Genomic DNA, 17,273 nt, shown 5'->3' on the forward strand with positions numbered 1-17,273 from the left:
GAGCTACAGCAGAGCGAAATGAGCAGCACAATTTCCCTGGGCCGCGACAGCGCTCTTTGCCATCCGAATGTCAAGCAAGTATACGGCTATTTCAGTGGTAGCTCTGGGAGAAGGTGAGCGTCTCTCGATCGTTATTATCACACATGAGGAGTCGTACTAGGCTATTCTTCTGGCTCTTTGAATCTCGCTCCGACCCAGCTCAAGACCCTCTCATTCTCTGGCTCAACGGGGGGCCTGGCTGCAGCAGCATGATAGGACTCTTCAAGGAGAATGGACCTTGCAGATTCAATGATACTGATTACAGCGAGTGAGAGACAGCTCCTCAGGAACACTTCTCACTCATTTACCGGGTTGGAGTATGTTGACTGTCAGCCTGTCTTGGAACGAACAAGCCAACCTTCTTTATGTCGACCAACCTGCAGGAACAGGATTCTCGGTTGGACCACCCGTTACCAATGGCTCATTTGAGGCCGCCGACGACTTGTAGAACTTGGGGAGGGCACTTGTACAATCCACAAGATGCCTATCGTATTATGTATGTGTTTGGAAGCCTCATTTCGAAGGTACATGGCCCTACAAGAGTTCTTTGCTAAGCATACCAAGTATGGAGGCAAAGATTTCTACATTACCGGGGAGGACTATGCTGGTAACCGTGACAGGTTACCGGAATATCATCCCAACTACTCAGGTCACTACATACCTGCCATAGCTCATAAGATATGGCGTGAGAACACTAAAGGGATCGAGCCTCATATCAACCTTCGTGGACTGGCAATCGGGAATGGATGGATGAATGCCGCAATCCAGTGGATGTTCCTGTGTTGAGGACGTCATGAAGTTTTGCTTCTACTTTCAGGGTCCGCGACTACCCAGCGATGGCATTCAATAGCTGTACGGCTCCAAATAGCATAACGCACAAAGAGTACGAGAATAACACGTAGTTACCTGTAGATGATTACCGTCAGATATTTGACGATGAGTAAAGCCGTTGAGGAATGCTCGAAAAACATAGCAAGCTGCTTGACTGGCGAGAACGAAGGAAGTCCTCTCTGGGAGGGCTAACTACGCCGACTCCTTAGGTTCAGTTGCTCTAAGTTAGAGCCTCTAACTCATTTCATTGCATTAAACGCACGGCGCTCATCGAAACTCATCTCTCGTTCGGATCGAATGATTCGGTTCATACGCATGGAAAGGGGAATATGCTCGTCGAAGTAATTCTTTCTCAGATACGACCTGCGCGTCCAATATGCTATGCAATTTCGACGCCCCTCTGCTTCCATTACATAAGCGAAACATCAGCATGTACGTCGTAACTTATGTCCTGAATTGTGCTTGAATCCTCTAATAATGTTCATGACGGTGTGAGCAGCTCGCTGCATTTCAGATATAACTTGAGAATCACGAACAAGAATAAAGGTTCAGTCGAACAAGATCCAGTGGGTTGCTCGTTGTGCGGCGAGGAGCGCAGCCCCTCCAGTGTCTATCTGAGTTTGGAGCTCACGTGTCTCCTTTTAGTTGGAGATATATCTCAACCGAAAAGACATACAAAGGAGACTCGGAGTCGACAAGAAATTCTCAACCTGTTCAGACGTCAGGAATCCCTATGAGTTTTGGTTTTGATTTGATCAGAGATTTAAAGTTAGGTTGGAGATTTTTCCCTGGATCGCATAACACCCTTCGACTCACTTCTACCCGACTTGCTAGACGCCGAGATCAAGGTGAGTTACAGTGTAACTTGAGCCTCAAGTTATGCACAGTTCTGACACACAGTAATCCATTGTCCACTATTGCTGACCTTGACCTGGCAGCTCAACACGAGTGAGTGATATATATCTGCTATACTATATATATAGTGATATACTACTGACTGATGACTGAAAGCAATATGAGAGTGCTAAGTGCACTAATTACAACCACGGACTGTTCGCGCTTAAGCGTAGCTTTGCGCCCAGCATTGAGTTAGGAATCCTAACTTAGGATATCTTCGTTGCAACAATGCGACTCTTGGAATTGTAGAGGCTCATTTGGATTCGACTCAGTTTTGGTAAGGTTCTTCTATATGCCGGAGATCAAGACTACATATGTAATTGGATTGGTTTCGAGCATGTCGTGGATGCGATGGATTGGCCAGGCCGTGCTGCATTCCTCAGAGCTCCGCGTTATGAATATGGCGTAGGTGTGTACGCTGTTGGCCGGAAGATTCGATGCAAATTTTTCTGCTGGCAATCTTCGAGTCCTACGTTGTTGGGGGGATTCGTCTTTTCAGGGACGCTTCAGTGTCCCCGTTGGTTTACTCCGCAGTATCACTTGGAAGAGAAGGGGAATGCTAGGCTTCCTCCAAGTACGAAGTATTCAATACGCCACAACACTATTCCTATAGGTATACCAAGCTGGCCATTCCGTCCCCCTCGACCAGCCAGAAGCGGCTCACCTTATGATCTACGATTTTATCGATGGCGTTCCCGGTCCATTCCCTGGGAGCGAATGCGGCGAGGCGGAGCTCTAGCTCAAAATCTAGCTCCAACCGTTAGGGCGGTGCGGTTCAGTTATCAACTGCCACTGAGTACTTGCTCGTCTGTGTGTACCAAATAACTTCCCTATTTCGACGGTGAGAAATCTTCTTATACAGCGGAATCGATGGTTATGACGTTTCCAGATAGCGAATGTCGGTTTTTTCGTCTTTCCTGTCATGTAAGTAGATTCTCAAGCCACATTTCACGAGATTCCTCCTCACCCGTTTGCTCAGCATCGTTTCACATTCGAGGCCTGGAGTGTGTTAAATTCGAAGTCATAATCTGCTGCTATAACGCAAGGTCCACGTGGCTCCCCTGTGAACAAGACCTGGTAGAGGCTCCTCATTGAGGATGCGGCAGAATCATGCCAGAATGTCCGGCGGACATTGCCTAGAGCCCAGGCTCTTTGATTCAAAGAGCCAGCAGAATAGCCTAGTACGACTCCTCATGTGTGATAATAACGATCGAGAGACGCTCACCTTCTCCCACAACTACCACTGAAATAACCGTGTACTTGCTTGACATTCGGATGGCAAAGAGCGCTGTCGCGGCCCAGGGAAATTGTGCTGCTCGTTTCGCTCTGCTGTAGCTCGCTCTGAAACGGCTCGACTTTTCCCGATGCGACTGAGCAGAACCGAATGAATGACAGATCACGAATAACCCGGAGGATAGTCACACTCGGGCGGATGTTGAATCATTTGACCGTCAGCCCAGACAAACAGAGATAACAGGACGACGATAGCGCTGACGAAAGACATCATTGATTGGGTTATGATGGTGCTGAGCAGAGTAATGTGGCACGGAATGGGCGGACTGAGGCCTCTTCAGTAGACCCAGCAGACTCTCCTGAACTACGGCCCCTCCCCTTCGGTGAGCCACGCTTATAGAATAGCACTATGCTGCGGAGTCACTGGCCGATTCGAGAAAAGAACTCTGCAAAGGTGGCTCTTCTCCGCGTCTTGCACTACCGCGCGTGGGTTATTCGATGGAGCTCGTTCGCGTTCCAGATAGCGAAAGCTCCGCCGCGGAACTCGGTTTTTCCTCGAGAATGACTATACTCCGTCTTTCCTTCCATGTAAGCATAACTGCGAGCCACACTTCATGAGATTCCTTCTCACCCGTTTGCTCTCCATCATCTCACTTTCGAGGCCTGGAATGTGTTGAATTCGAAGTCATAATCTGCTGCTATGGCGTAAGGTCCACATGGCTCCCCTGCCAACTAGACCTGGTAGAAGCTCCTCATTGAGGATGCGGCAGAATGTCCGCCGCATCCTCGATCATCATTCTTCGCTCAGCGAAGTTCGCTGAAGCCATGAATCGTGATGTCATCTTCGTCACCGATATTCCGGACCTCATCCTCGATACGTTTTCCTTGGCGGGCTGTCAGTGACAGCAAGTTCCCAGAACGGAAACTTCCTGTCTCACCTTATGGGAGTCTGCTACATCGCATCTGATGCCTCCGCGATGCGGAGGACATGTACTCCGTGCAGCATACATCCTCATCATGGGGGTGACATGACTTGAGGACCTCATGTCCAGGTCCATCAATCCGAGGCGTCCGGAGTGCCTGCGTGCTCTACAAGAAGCTCACAGAGCATGGACACAGTGGACAACAGCACCTCCTCAATCACTGAATTTGGAAAGCATATCCACGAGTGGTACATATGGCTCTGTTACTCGTAAGAAAACTATTGTAGTAGAATCGGTGTTGAAACCGTGATGTGCCACTGCGCTATCAGGCTGATAGTATCAGCGTCTGTCTCCTCCAATATTTCTGTCCCTGGAACGCTTGCTCCTGATCGGCTACTCGCTTGAAGCAGAATGCCTGATATGGCAAACTCCTCAAAAGCTTGAACAGGATGAAATCTTGTATTCCTCCGTTTCTTCACCATCGTGAGTAAAGCTTACCAGATGTAACAGGTCAATGATAGCTCTTTATTATCGATGTCTAGCTCACCTCGAACTTTATCACGATTCTCTCCATTTTCATGGCTCCGCAGTATTGCGGGGTTCCGTCCTGTACTGCAGGTCGCATGGAATCATTATTTCAGGTGTCCAGCTACTTCGCATATGTTGCGTTTACCTAGCTAACCTAGCTAGGTGAACGCAACATATGCGTATAACATAGCCTAGCGTAAGCTAGGGTATGATGAGTTATAGTATACTTTAAAAGGATGATTGCCGAGCCGGAAGTGGACGGTGACAAATCATGAACTTCATAACATGATTTGTCACGAGGTCTGCATGACATGAAAAGATTCAAGATAATGCCGTGTGCGAGATACGCTCCCCTACAGGGCTACATAACCCGTCAAGTGCGACTAGGTTGGCACGCTAGTAGGACGATACGAGCCATATCATGTAGCAGCATTATCGCCCTATGGTGCATAACACAAACTAAAATGGTAGGTTCCCTCCATTCGTTGATGGATCACCAGTAATGAGGGAGAGAGAACGTGAGAGTCGGTTGGAACAAGCAATGGTGGTTGACCAGGGTGCGCGGTGGAAGAAAGAAGATATCCTCTCCTCTCTGTCTATCTTATCTCCCGATAGTTAGACAGAATCGGGAAAGTATCGAAAATTTGAGGTTGCTTCTCGTTGGACAACAAATAGCAGCATAGAACCTGGGCGAAAGCATAAGGTCGACGATCCGATGGCAATGTTCACGAGTGTTCTGTACTAGAGGGCCTTTGACCAGCGGAACACGCGGGTGACGAAGTAGACGACGGGTTTAACGCGCACGAGCTCCTTCGAGTTAGCCACGCACGCTTGCACAAGATGCAGAAAAGAGCCATCTTCTCGGAGAATCCTTTTCTCGAATCGACCAGGAACTCAACAGAGTAGCGCTGTCCTTAGTTCTACATTAGCGTGGCTCATTGATAGCGAGGAGTCGTAGCTCAGCAGGCTATGCTGTGCCGAATGATAATGCCTCAGTCAGCCCAACAATCTACCCGTGCCACATTCCCCTGTTCAGCATCATCATATCCCATATTCAATCATCGATGCCTTACGTCGGCTCCATCGTCATCCTGCTATCTCTGATTGCCTGGGCTGGCGGCCGAATGATTCCTTATGATCCCCGGTCGACGGAACGTGACTGTGATCGGTTTCATCTGTGGGCTGCCACTCCCTTCGGTTCTGCTCAGTCACATCAAAGAAAATCAAGTCGCTCCAGACCGAACTTCAGCAGAACGAAATGAGCAGCACATCTTTCCTGGGCCGCGACAGCGCTCTTTGCGATCCGAGTGTTAAGCAAATACACGGTTATTTTAGTGGCAGTTCTGGAAGGAGGTGATCGTTTCTCGATCGCGATTACCACACACGAGGAGTCGTATTAGACTATTCTTTTGGTTCTTCGAATCTCGCTCCGACCCAGCCCAAGATCCCCTCGTTCTCTGGCTCCAAGGGGGGCCTGGCTGCAGCAGCATGTCAGGACTCTTCACAGAAAACGGACCTTGCAGGGTAAATGAATATGGAAATGACACCAAAACTAACCCGTGAGGAGCACCTCTCACTGACTTTCCTGATGAGAATAGGTTGACTGTCAGATACTCTTGGAACACACGAGCCAACCTTCTTTATGTCGACCAACCTGCAGGAACAGGATTCTCGGTCGGGCCGTTCGTAAACAACGGCTCATTTGAGGCTGCCGACGACTTGTAGGACTTAGATAGATGCTTATCGTATCAATGATATGGAGTCATTAATATGTATGCAAAACTACGTTGGAAGGTACATGGCCCTACAGGAATTCTTCGCTGAATATACCCAGTATGGAGGCAAAGATTTCTACATCACCGGGGAGTCATATGCTGGTAACCGTGACAGATTACCGGAATATCATCCTAACTACTCAGGTCACTACATACCTGCCATAGCTCATAAAATATGGCGTGAGAACACTAAAGGGATCGAGCCTCATATCAACCTTCGTGGACTGGCAATCGGGAATGGATGGATGAATGCCGCAATCCAGTATGCTTCTGCAATGGGGACGTCATGAGATCATTCTACTTCTCCCAGAGTCCTCGACTACCCAGCGATGGCCTTTCACAGCTGTACTGCTCCACGCGTCGTAACGTACTATGAGTACGACATTAATACACAGTTCGTCGTGGATAATTTTCGGTAGGTATGTGAAGATGAGTAGAGCCGTTCATGAGTGCGTGACAAGTATACCTCGCTGCTTGAAGACCAGAAACGTCTCAGGTCCTTTTTGAGAGGGTTGGCTAGTAGTTACATACTCATTGCATTCCTCGAAACCCATATTCATTCGATCTATATGCATGGGAAGGGGAACATACTCCTATGTCTTTTACAGATCCGATTTGCGACGATGCTGCAACCTGCCGCATTGACGCTTCCACTGCAGTTAATGTCGATATGTACGTCATAACTTGAGCAAATTATAATACAAATACTCGGATAATGCTGGCTCGGTCGTGACCATCCCGCCGCATCTCAGATATGATATGAGGAAAAAAAGAACCCTTTCACATGGACGTGAACCGGTGGGTTACTAGTCGTATGGCCTGGGGCACAGCTCTTTCGGCGTTGCTGAATTCATATAAGCTGAGATTCCATGTATCTTTCTTCAGTATGAGATTTATCTCAACAGGAAAGACATACAAAAGAAACTCGGAGTCGACAAGAAATTCAAAGATTGCTCGTTATACGTGAGAGACTTCTCTGAGTCTTGCTCCTGATTCAATTGGAGATCTCAAATTAGGTTGGGAAGTTCTCAATGGACCGCCTAGCACCCTTTGACACACTTCTGCCCGACTTGTTAGACGCTGAGATCAAGGTGAGTTACAGTGGAACTCAAGTCTCAAGTTAGACATAGACTATTGCGCTTGGCCGTCGCTTGGTTGCCGGGATTGAGTTAGTCCAACTCGTGCATCGGAGTTATTGTAATATTGTAATATTCCTGAAAGGTTACTCTTCCCTGTCGGAAAAGCTTACTCCATTGAGTAGTTTCTACTTTGTGGAGGTTCATTTGATTTCGACTGAGCTCCTCAGTAAGGTTCTTTTGTATGCCGGAGATCAAGATTACATATGTAACTGGATTGGTTATGAGCATGTGGCGGATGCGATGGATTGGCCAGGGCGTGATGCATTTCTCGAAGCTCCCCGTTATGAATATGAGGTAGGCATGTACACTGCTCACTGAAGTATCCGCTGCATATCTCTTAGCTCTCCATCTTTCGGTTCCTTGTTGTTAGAGAGATCTGTCTTTTTAGGATGACGATGGTACATCTATTGGTTTACTCCGCAGCATCAGTTGGAAAAAAAGGGAATGTTCGGCTTCTTCCAAGTAGGATGTATTTCACATGCCAGAGCATTTCCCACATAGATATACCGAGCTGGACATTTCGTACCCATCGATCAACCAGAAGCAGCTCATCTCATGATCAGCGACTTTCTCGATGGTACTCTCGGACGATCTTCTAGTAGAGCCGTGATGAGCGAAGGCAGCCCTGAGCTGTAGCAAACTAATAGTCCTCAACTGCCACGGCAGTATGTTCGCCGAACATTGTTCGGGTTTCACGCGCACTTGAGTACTGGTCCATCTGTGTGTACCAAGTAACTATCCTATATCGGCTGTGAGAAACCCTTCTTATACAGCTAAGTCGATGTCTTTGACGTTTCTAGATCGGCGGAACTCGCGAATTTTTTCAAGAAGAAATATCTCAGAGATAGTATCTCTCGTCTCTCTTTACATGTAATTATTTTCAAAGGCTACATTTCACGGAAAACTACTTCTCATCCATTTTCCCCATCATTTCACGTACGAGACCTGTAATTTGTTGAATTCAAAGTAATAATATGATGCCATAGTCTAAGGCCCTTGAGGCACCCCTGCGAACTTGGTTCGATGAAGGGCCCTCATTGAGAATGCGGCAGAATGTCTACCGCATCCTCAATCAATGCTTCACAATCATGATGACGTTGCACTCGAAATGGCCAGCTTGGTATACCTATAGGGGTGGTGTTGTGGCATGTTGAATATATCCTAGGATATTATCCTACTGGAAGAAGCCTCACATTCCTTTTTTCTCGGGGAAAATTCTCCCAACTGATACTGCAGGGGGGAACCAACAGGGATGCCGAAACGTTTCTGGAGGACGAATCTCCAACGGCCTAGGACTCGTAAGATTGTTAGCAGAGAAATCTCAAATTTGCATCGAATCCTTCGGTCAGCAGCGTACACACCTACGCCATATTCATAACGCGGAGCTCTGAGGGATGCAGCACGGCCTGACTAATCCATCGCATCCACGACATGCTCATAACCAATTCAATTACATACGTAATATTGATCTCCGACATACAGAAGAACCTTACCGAGGAGCTGAGTTCAAAAAAAACCGAGAAGATTATACAAGAGAGTTAGACTGATGAATCGACGATATCCTATCTCAATGTGGGCCACAGAGCTGCCGTCGAGCGCGAACCGTCCGTAGTTGCGATTAATAACCAAATAAGGCGGCAGTAGAATATATATCACTCATGTTGAACGACTGAGCCAAGTTTAACCTTGGTGGACAGTGGATTGTCTAGGTATTCAATAGCTATTGTATAGCTGCTATTGTATAGCTGTGTAAGTCAACTGTGCATAACTTGAGAGTCTTAAGTTACACTGTGACTCACCCTGATCTCGGCGTCTAGCAAGTCGGTTAGGAGTGAGTCGAGGGGTATACTTAATCGGTATACGATCCAGCGAGAAGTCTCCAACCTAACTTAAGATCTCTAATTAAACCAGAGGTAAAACTCATCGGGATTCCTTACTGGAGCCGCCTTTGCCGAGGAGTCTTCTGTCAGGAGAGCGGGAGAGGGGTATTCGAGACTTGACGTTTCTCTGTAACCTGAGAATCGAAAAATCTGTGTTTCTCGTTAACGAAGATAGTTTTGAGCTGAAACTTCAGCAGAGCATAGATATAACGATCAGCTATTATATACTTGGATGAAACTGTAATATTCGGAACCGTTACTGATATCTGAAGGCGAACGAGAAAATCATCACCCAGAACCGTGCAACTTTCTCAAGCAACGCAACAAAACGGTCCAATTTCTCTAAGAAATGATCCAAAAACTTCATGATTAATGGAGAAATATGACCAGTATAAGTAGGTTAGTCACTACCCCACTTCATTCTTGCATGGCCGAATGGGCTCGCGGATCTCTGCTTCTTCTTGGATAACCCCTCTGGTCGCTCCGCAGGTTCAGGCCTGCCCACCAGCCTCTCTGATGCCGAAAAAGTAATTAGTGGCTCCATCGGTAAGTCACATGTAGGTTCTGGCCTCTCGAACATAGTGCAAGTCAAATCACTCAGGGTGATTCACTTCGCTGTCCGAGTTCTCATCGACTTCCACCGACCCATCTCTGCGACTTTGCCTTCATCCACGCATTGGTCAAGGTTCTCGACTCGAGGAGCAATTGTGCGCCGGTACGGCTAAGCCGTAACAACTCAGGCTATGCGTGGATATTCGATTATTACTCGGTAGTACCGGTAGTAGTCGGTACTCTACCACTTAGTATCCTTCCGATCACTGTCATGACCCGATCCGTGAGCACCTTCCGGTCGAGTGGGATCACTCTTCCGTCTGTTGGCCTCTCCTCTGCCCATTCCACTAGTCAGTGAAAAGTCGGGGGAACGGGATCCCTTGGTACGCGGCAGCAACACTGACAGTGTTACACTGTTGCTGTTGCTGCAACAGCCGATCGCGATCGTGCTACTCTTGGCCAAGCTGGAGAGTCATCGATCACGCAATGAATATCGCTGCTCTCGCAGCTACTCCTGATGGATAAACCTAGTTCACTAGCGTCACATCTGCCACCGTGAAGGCGAGAAGCTTGCTAACTCTCAGAAAGTCGGATATACCCACCAATATATCAGCATTAACGCCTTGCTTCGAGGGGTCCGATATACTTGCCTGTAGCAAATTGCTACGGCTTGAAAATCCTCACAACTGAGAGTAGCCACTCTCTGCCGCTAGGAGACTCCGGACGACATGATAGTAAGCTACAGTTATGTCATCCTCATGAGTGACTCATGATGAGTCATGATGAGGACGTCTACTTCGCGGACCTCGCAGTTTCCGCGTCGCTGAGGTAATCCAGGAAACTCTCCTGGAGAGAGACAGCGAGTTCCCCCAACGCTTTTCCTGACATCCTGTTAGAAAAGGCAGGTCGTTTGAGAGCTTGTGGTGTGAAAAGACTCGGAAATGAAATCATGAAGCCAACGAGGGCTCATGATTGAGGATGCAGCAGACGTTCTGCTGCATTATTACTTCGAATTCAACACATTTCGAGCCTCAAGTGTGAGATGATAGAGAAAAAATGAGAAAGAAAATTTCGCAAAATGTGGCTTTTAAAAATACTTAGATGAAAAGAAAAGCTATAGCAATCCTCGAAAAAAAAATCATGGGTTGCGCCTATCTGATAACATCTAAGACATTATAAGAAGGGTTTCTCATTGCCGATATAGGATAGTTACTTGGTACACAGTGTGTACTACACACAGATGGACCTCAGTTGCGGTTGTTAGCCGAAACACACCGCCTCGGGGGTTGACGACTATCAGTCAGAGCTCCGCACTGCCTCCGCTCATAACGGCTCTCCTAGGCAATGGTCCGAGAGTACCATCGATGAAATCGTTGATCATGAATTGAGGCACTTTTGGTTGGTCGATCGATGGGTACGAAATGGCCAGCTTGGTACACCTATAAGGGATAAAGTTGTGGCGTGTTGAATACATCAGAGGAAGCCTCACATCCCTCTTCTCTTCCAAGAAGGTTAGCGGCCCTGAATATCGTCATGTTATGTCGCCAATTAATAATCAGGCCCTAATAATTAGGGTCGACGGTTTCAAATACTCTTGAGGATATCATGCCCAGCGATGATGGCATAAATATATAAGCAATGCGAGCAATACAGCAATCGTCATATATAGTGTCATCATACACAAGGTCTTCCGATCATTTCGTGATATTCTTGGATTTGCGGAAGTTTGAAGTCTCTTGTCAACAACCCCTGTTGAGCTATTTCATCAAACCCATATCGCGGCGGTGATTATTGCAGGAGAAGGAGGATCTGCACGATTTGTTTCCAACAAAAGAGCATCAGCAGCACTGAGACCCGCTCCCTCGAAATCTACTAGTAAGAAAATCTAAACTACAATTCCCTCGCGGAAACATATCACATCATTTCGCTGACGCACTCCAATACAGCGCTATCGGAACTCAAAAAACACATAGACGAGTAGAAACAGAATAGATAACGTACGTTGGTAGTGGTAGTTTTACGTGATAAGGCTAAGTGAGGCGAAAGTCAGTAACTCATTCTTCCCCTTCCTCCCCAATATCATCAGCTCGGCGGCTTTTCTCGAGAGCCATAACGTATCTACAACAGGTTTAAAATCAACCCGAGCGGAAAGTAACCATCTAATTTCTTAGATTCGATTTCAATTCGATTCGAGATGCCATCACACTCAATCTCCGAGAAGACGACGACCCGATCAACTCACTCTCGAGCTTTATCCTTCACCAAATCGAGATGATCTACATCGCCATAGGACTGCTCGAAGTTAACCCAACGCTTGAAGAAGAACTTCATTTTCGCTGGCTTCAACCTGAAACTCGGCAGCTCCGGAAACTAATAAAAAGCTTCACTTACTTCAGTGTAACCGCCCGGTCGAACACCGACCGCACCTGGTCTGCATCTTCCTTATTTGCATTGATATGTTCATCCAAATACACTGACCAAATATCAAGCCGTTTCGGTTGAGACTAAAAACAGCTCAAATGATTTCCCAAGATTCCCTGTGAATATCCTTACTGCCAATAACGATTCAAATATCGTCTTGCCTCGTTCAACCGTGCCATACTTGTATTCCAACTTAGCCGCTCTAGTGGCAATCAACGACTGAAAAGAAGCGATTCCTTCGCAGACTAGCATACAACCAATTTACAAACAATGCTTAAATGTTATGCCCAATTCACAATACACACATTCAAGTTTCACGACCCGTTTTACGTAGAGTGACGTCGTACTACTCTGAGAAACCCGATATTCGCGGTGATATGCAGTAGTCGTGAAAATACTCTTCACTAATGTTTTTCATATCACAGTTGTCCGAGAAACTCCATTATCAATCTAAATGGATGAATCTTAGGTTGCAGCTGATAGGATACGGACTAGGTCCACACCAACAGGTCCCGTACGAAGCAATTGATTATTTATCCCTCCACAGCATTACGTGTTTCCGTCTATCTGTCAACCTCAACGCCCGAGGCAAACAATTCTGTCGAGCTTCCGAGAGTTTACCAGTAGAGTACAGGAATCTGAACGCATACCCCATATGGATTCAAAACAGGTTCAAAAAACCTAACACTTACTCAAGATATTTCATCCACACTTTCTTAGAATGCCCGAATTTCTCAGCCGTCCGTTTGTAAGCCTCTAGTGCGAGATCTTCCGCGCCAGCTCTCGCCCATACATCACACATTGCCATGTGACTGAGAGCAGACAGAATTACTCAATTGAGAGTGGCCAAGGAGAAATCGTCCATGTAATTAAAATTTCTTCTGGGCGTTTTAGACTCCTACTGGAGAATTTCAAATAATCAGATAGAGATTCACAAAAGGACGGATTTCATAGCCTATTCCATTCCATTAAGCTCACTCTCTCATAATAATAACCCATTGTACATTCTCTCATGTATAATTTCTATTTTCCCAACTTTTGATACCACTCTTTCACGAACAATTCAAACAATATTAGATCACACATCATTCATCACTCCCTCACCCCCTTGCCATTATTACACTTTCTTCGAGTCATTATAGCTAGCAGCTCTCTTAAAGAGATCCTCAACTCTCTTCAGGGCATCTTTTTTCCGTCCCCCCTCAACACATATCTAAAACAATACACTTCTATTACCCTTTGCTGCTACACCTCTCACATGCGCTTCTAAATTGAGATATGCTATCCACAGATTAAGTCTGTCCTGTTCGTCTCTGAAACCTAGTCGTTGCTTTATACCTGAATACAATACGGGGATGTTGCTAGACGTAAAATTTGCCGTAGGTGTGAGAAGCTTCTAATAATAACAGCGCTTATAGTCTAAGACTGTAATTATATTTCTGCAGTGAGAGGTTACTCCATGAGTCGCTCAGAAAAGAGCATCGTATCTTCCAAGGCGTACACTTCACAACTCCTAGCAACATCATTTATCACTACAAATATACCAACTAATGTAGCTCTACCCGTATTACGAAAAATCAATAATTTTCACGGGTAAAATCAAATCGTTTTTATGTTCAAAATGTGAATACCACCGATTCGCCAATTCATGTAAGAGGGATGCGACTGCAATATCCCCTCCAATTTGCAACCTGATGACTTCACAATCTACTACGAACTCCAACGATTATAATGTTCATTCACTAACAACAACTTTATGAATTTCGTAGATTTTAATTGATGTTATAAATGCATGATACTACCTCTCTCCGCACACTCCCGAGCTCTCTGTATTTCGGCAAGCTGCATCCAATACCCCATATACTGTATCCATACCTCCGATGCACTAGGCATGTCGGGAGTTGACGAAGCACTACATGACATGAGCACCTGACCAAGGTAACCTCAGTAGTAGAAAAAGAACCGCTCTCTTCACGACCCGGGAGGGGCTTCCAAATTCTATTGATTTCGTCCGGTCTCCAAATTGAAATTGAATATATCAACGGTGCCAATAGTGTACAATGATTGATGAGAAAAATAGTTCATAAAAATGTGCATGTGGATGGATTTGAAAGCTCCAAAAAATAATATAAATTTTCACTCGTTCTAATACAATTAAGTTTTATCATGACTATTCCCACATACCAGTCGTTCGAAATCATCAGGTCCCCGAGGATTCCTTTTCCAATCACCACTAGCATTGGCCAACTCAACCTCTCTAGTCTCCTTCTCTCGCTCACGACGCTCCCGAGCCTTCTGACGGGCCGATCTCTTACTACCACTACCTGACCATAGACTCTGCTACCCAGCCGATCTGCATCGATATTAAACTATTATCTAGAATGAATTATAACTCTTATAACTATGAACATGAACATAGACATTATCCCTATCCGACGATACTATAATCGTATAAACTTCCCTACCAGTTTTCTGCTCATCCTCCTTCTCATCCTCACTAACATCACTATCCTCCATAGCGTCATGTGCGGGCTCAGCTGGTGGAGCATCATCATCATCATCTTCCTCTTCCTAAACAGGATCCTACACAATCGCCCTCAAGACTCAGAAGCTACCTCAGCATCATCATTCTCCTCTTCATCATCTTCCTCCTCCTCATCGGCAAACATGTTTGCTTCAGCGAACCCAAACTGACCAACTCCCTCTTCGTCGTCTGAGTGAGGATTTCTAGTATACGAGAGTTACCGCGCGCCACAAAATTCCCGGATGACAACACAATTTGCCCAGAAGAACTGATGGTAACAATTAACGTTAAGTCCGGCGTTAACTCAGTGACCCTTAGTTACCCTCAGATGCACCTTCAACGTCTTCCTCTTCCTCGTCCTCCTCAATAGAAGGGGATGGGGCTTCACTCGTCTGAAGAAAAACACCACACAGATTCGAACCCACGACCATGTTGGAGACAGCCTGACACCTTAACTACCTCAGCAATTTCCTCTTCCATTTCAACATCCTCATCATCATCATCACTCTCTTCCTCTTCTTCAACCTCCTCTACCACAGTCTCATCTTCAGGGAAATACTTCTTCGCCAATCCGATATTAATCTTTCCATCCCCCTTCACCGACAGGATGCGACAACGGACCTTCGTACCGACCTGAACCACGAGGCAATCCAACTAGAATAATATCAACAACAACTTAGAGCCAAAGAGCATCTCCACTCGAGGCGAGCTAACGATGATTAAGATGACTAATAGACCACCGTAACTATACAAGTGTCGTGGATGAAAATGCTTTATTCCCACTACCTTATAGCTGCCGACAGCTTCCTTCAACGCCTTAGCATCCCCCTTGCCGTCAAATAGGTCCTTAGCAGAGCAATGACCATGTTGACCTCCCGTCCCCGAGATTCGAACCTGTGCCTCATGACATGCACAACCAAACTGACCAGAGTCAACTCCCTTACGAATAAGCCCTTCCCTTCCTTGTCCTTTCTAGACACTTGACCGTACATAATAGCACCCTCCTCAATTTCTGTAATCTGACTCTTATCCTTGTTCACAATTGCCAGACCAACCTTAAAAAAAGACATGTGAAAATAATCAATGACGCTTCGCTCCGTCGTACCCTATTCTTCGTCACGTCCACTGAAGTAATTGCTATGTCCCTCACAGAGGTACCCACAGGATATCTGGACAAGTTCAAGAACAGATGGTAAGAGTAAGTTTGCGTGTCTATATTACAATTTGCCAGCTTCCTCAGGAGTGACCGGATGCTCCGCGACGTTGCCGAGCAAAACACGACCGGTCAGCCACGGTGAAAGTGCGACGAAGACTCCCGAAGAGCTCACGCTAGCTACATATCCAGAGACCTGATGCAAGGTCTTCAAATGCCTCTGCCAGGGATCGAACTCGGGTTACCTTCCCTCCTTCCTTGAGGTCTTTGGCTCCCTTAGGAAGACCCTTCACATGAGCCCGGCTGATCGACTTGAGGCAGAGCTCAGTAGGAGTACGGCCACTACCGAGGCTGACCACCAGTAACGCCGGTGCTAGCATACCCGGTGTCAGCGGAGACAAAGGACTAAAGGCAAAACAACAGTCATTCTAGCCGCATAGTAGACCAACAGTACAGATACCCGACGACCCCTGGTTCGAACCCTCCAAGCCTTACTTTGCCCTCCAATCATCACATGCCATAGTAGCATGAAGCCTCCCCTTATGACCACCAGGGAGCTCCACTATACGCTGGATCGCAGCCGACTTATGGCTGGATACTCGAGCGGTAGTAACCACAGAGCCCTCCTTCACCTGAATGATGATGCTCTAAATTACATACCATCCATCTCTCACATCATTACCTCCTCCACAGCAGTGAGCTCTATCTTCTTCTTAGTGACCACCTCAAAGGCCCTCACTTCCTCACCACTTAGCAGATGTCCAGGCTTATACTCCTCCACAGCTTTGGGCAGGTCCACAGCACGCAACTTGCCCAGCATCACCTAAAGCCAATAATCATTATCATTCCGCAATCCCTCAGTGAACTCACCTTGCAGTAGTTGCTGGAGGTATCATCATGGTCACCAAGATGCTGACGGAAAAATCTAGAAAATAATAATCGATCCGTTTAAGCCACAACATATAACACCAACATACTTAGCCTTCTGCGCCTTAGTCATATTGCCCAACTTGCCAGCCTCCAACTGCGTATGTGAGCTCATCTCCACCCCAGGAATGTCGACCATGATAAACATCTCATCGTCGTTCACCGAAGAGACGGCGCAACCAACCAAAGGAGCCGCACAAAGGGAAGCTGCATTCCACTTGTACAACTGGAAAAACGATGGAGAAAAAACGGCCCAGCTTCCTAAGTACCACCTACCTTGCAATCTTCCTTATCCTTCTTCGGATCTCTCACGCTGATGTTCCACTGATTGGCACCACTAGCCGAGAAGGCCGTCACATGAGATGAACCCACCACTCGCACAGAAACAACCGAACCAACAGGGTACCTGCACACATGGTTAGTCTCCACTGTTATCATTATAGAGGTCGCC

General features: G+C 46.5%; 4 protein-coding genes across 4 annotated transcripts in view; 3 read left to right on the forward strand and 1 right to left on the reverse strand.

The window, feature by feature from the left end:
• Positions 1-67: 67 nt before the first annotated feature.
• Pmar_PMAR009416 (conserved hypothetical protein) lies at positions 68-825 on the forward strand (the record flags this gene model as incomplete). Its single annotated transcript, XM_002782979.1, has 5 exons — positions 68-113; positions 199-307; positions 373-483; positions 564-646; positions 689-825. 5 exons carry the CDS (start codon positions 68-70, stop codon positions 823-825), a joined length of 486 nt encoding a protein of 161 aa, XP_002783025.1.
• Positions 826-1,995: 1,170 nt separating this feature from the next.
• Pmar_PMAR009417 (hypothetical protein) lies at positions 1,996-2,506 on the forward strand (the record flags this gene model as incomplete). The annotated part of the gene is made up of 4 exons (XM_002782980.1): positions 1,996-2,012; positions 2,050-2,083; positions 2,267-2,341; positions 2,381-2,506. The coding sequence occupies 4 exons, from the start codon at positions 1,996-1,998 to the stop codon at positions 2,504-2,506; spliced, it is 252 nt and encodes an 83-aa protein (XP_002783026.1).
• A 2,447-nt stretch (positions 2,507-4,953) lies between these two features.
• On the forward strand, positions 4,954-8,001 carry Pmar_PMAR009418 (hypothetical protein; the record flags this gene model as incomplete). The annotated part of the gene is made up of 9 exons (XM_002782981.1): positions 4,954-5,015; positions 5,273-5,353; positions 6,062-6,172; positions 6,246-6,328; positions 6,371-6,488; positions 7,132-7,189; positions 7,243-7,317; positions 7,537-7,659; positions 7,867-8,001. The coding sequence occupies 9 exons, from the start codon at positions 4,954-4,956 to the stop codon at positions 7,999-8,001; spliced, it is 846 nt and encodes a 281-aa protein (XP_002783027.1).
• A 3,850-nt stretch (positions 8,002-11,851) lies between these two features.
• Pmar_PMAR009419 (programmed cell death protein, putative) overlaps positions 11,852-17,273 on the reverse strand; it is a gene marked incomplete at both ends in the record, with an annotated part of 8,825 nt that continues 3,403 nt past the window's right edge. The window contains 24 exons of the mRNA XM_002782982.1: positions 11,852-11,915; positions 12,040-12,144; positions 12,189-12,301; positions 12,351-12,437; positions 12,772-12,856; positions 12,911-13,030; positions 13,340-13,431; positions 13,477-13,556; positions 14,021-14,147; positions 14,403-14,542; positions 14,684-14,789; positions 14,834-14,931; positions 15,065-15,134; positions 15,202-15,375; positions 15,529-15,636; positions 15,687-15,797; positions 15,848-15,911; positions 15,964-16,091; positions 16,141-16,300; positions 16,391-16,527; positions 16,578-16,718; positions 16,766-16,820; positions 16,873-17,048; positions 17,099-17,250. Of these exons, the coding sequence (XP_002783028.1) occupies positions 11,852-11,915; positions 12,040-12,144; positions 12,189-12,301; positions 12,351-12,437; positions 12,772-12,856; positions 12,911-13,030; positions 13,340-13,431; positions 13,477-13,556; positions 14,021-14,147; positions 14,403-14,542; positions 14,684-14,789; positions 14,834-14,931; positions 15,065-15,134; positions 15,202-15,375; positions 15,529-15,636; positions 15,687-15,797; positions 15,848-15,911; positions 15,964-16,091; positions 16,141-16,300; positions 16,391-16,527; positions 16,578-16,718; positions 16,766-16,820; positions 16,873-17,048; positions 17,099-17,250 (2,693 nt within the window). The remainder of the gene's footprint in view (positions 11,916-12,039; positions 12,145-12,188; positions 12,302-12,350; positions 12,438-12,771; positions 12,857-12,910; positions 13,031-13,339; positions 13,432-13,476; positions 13,557-14,020; positions 14,148-14,402; positions 14,543-14,683; positions 14,790-14,833; positions 14,932-15,064; positions 15,135-15,201; positions 15,376-15,528; positions 15,637-15,686; positions 15,798-15,847; positions 15,912-15,963; positions 16,092-16,140; positions 16,301-16,390; positions 16,528-16,577; positions 16,719-16,765; positions 16,821-16,872; positions 17,049-17,098; positions 17,251-17,273) is intronic.

This window comes from Perkinsus marinus (genome assembly GCF_000006405.1).
Source record: "Perkinsus marinus ATCC 50983 genomic scaffold scf_1104296937876, whole genome shotgun sequence".
NCBI lineage: Eukaryota > Perkinsozoa > Perkinsida > Perkinsidae > Perkinsus > Perkinsus marinus.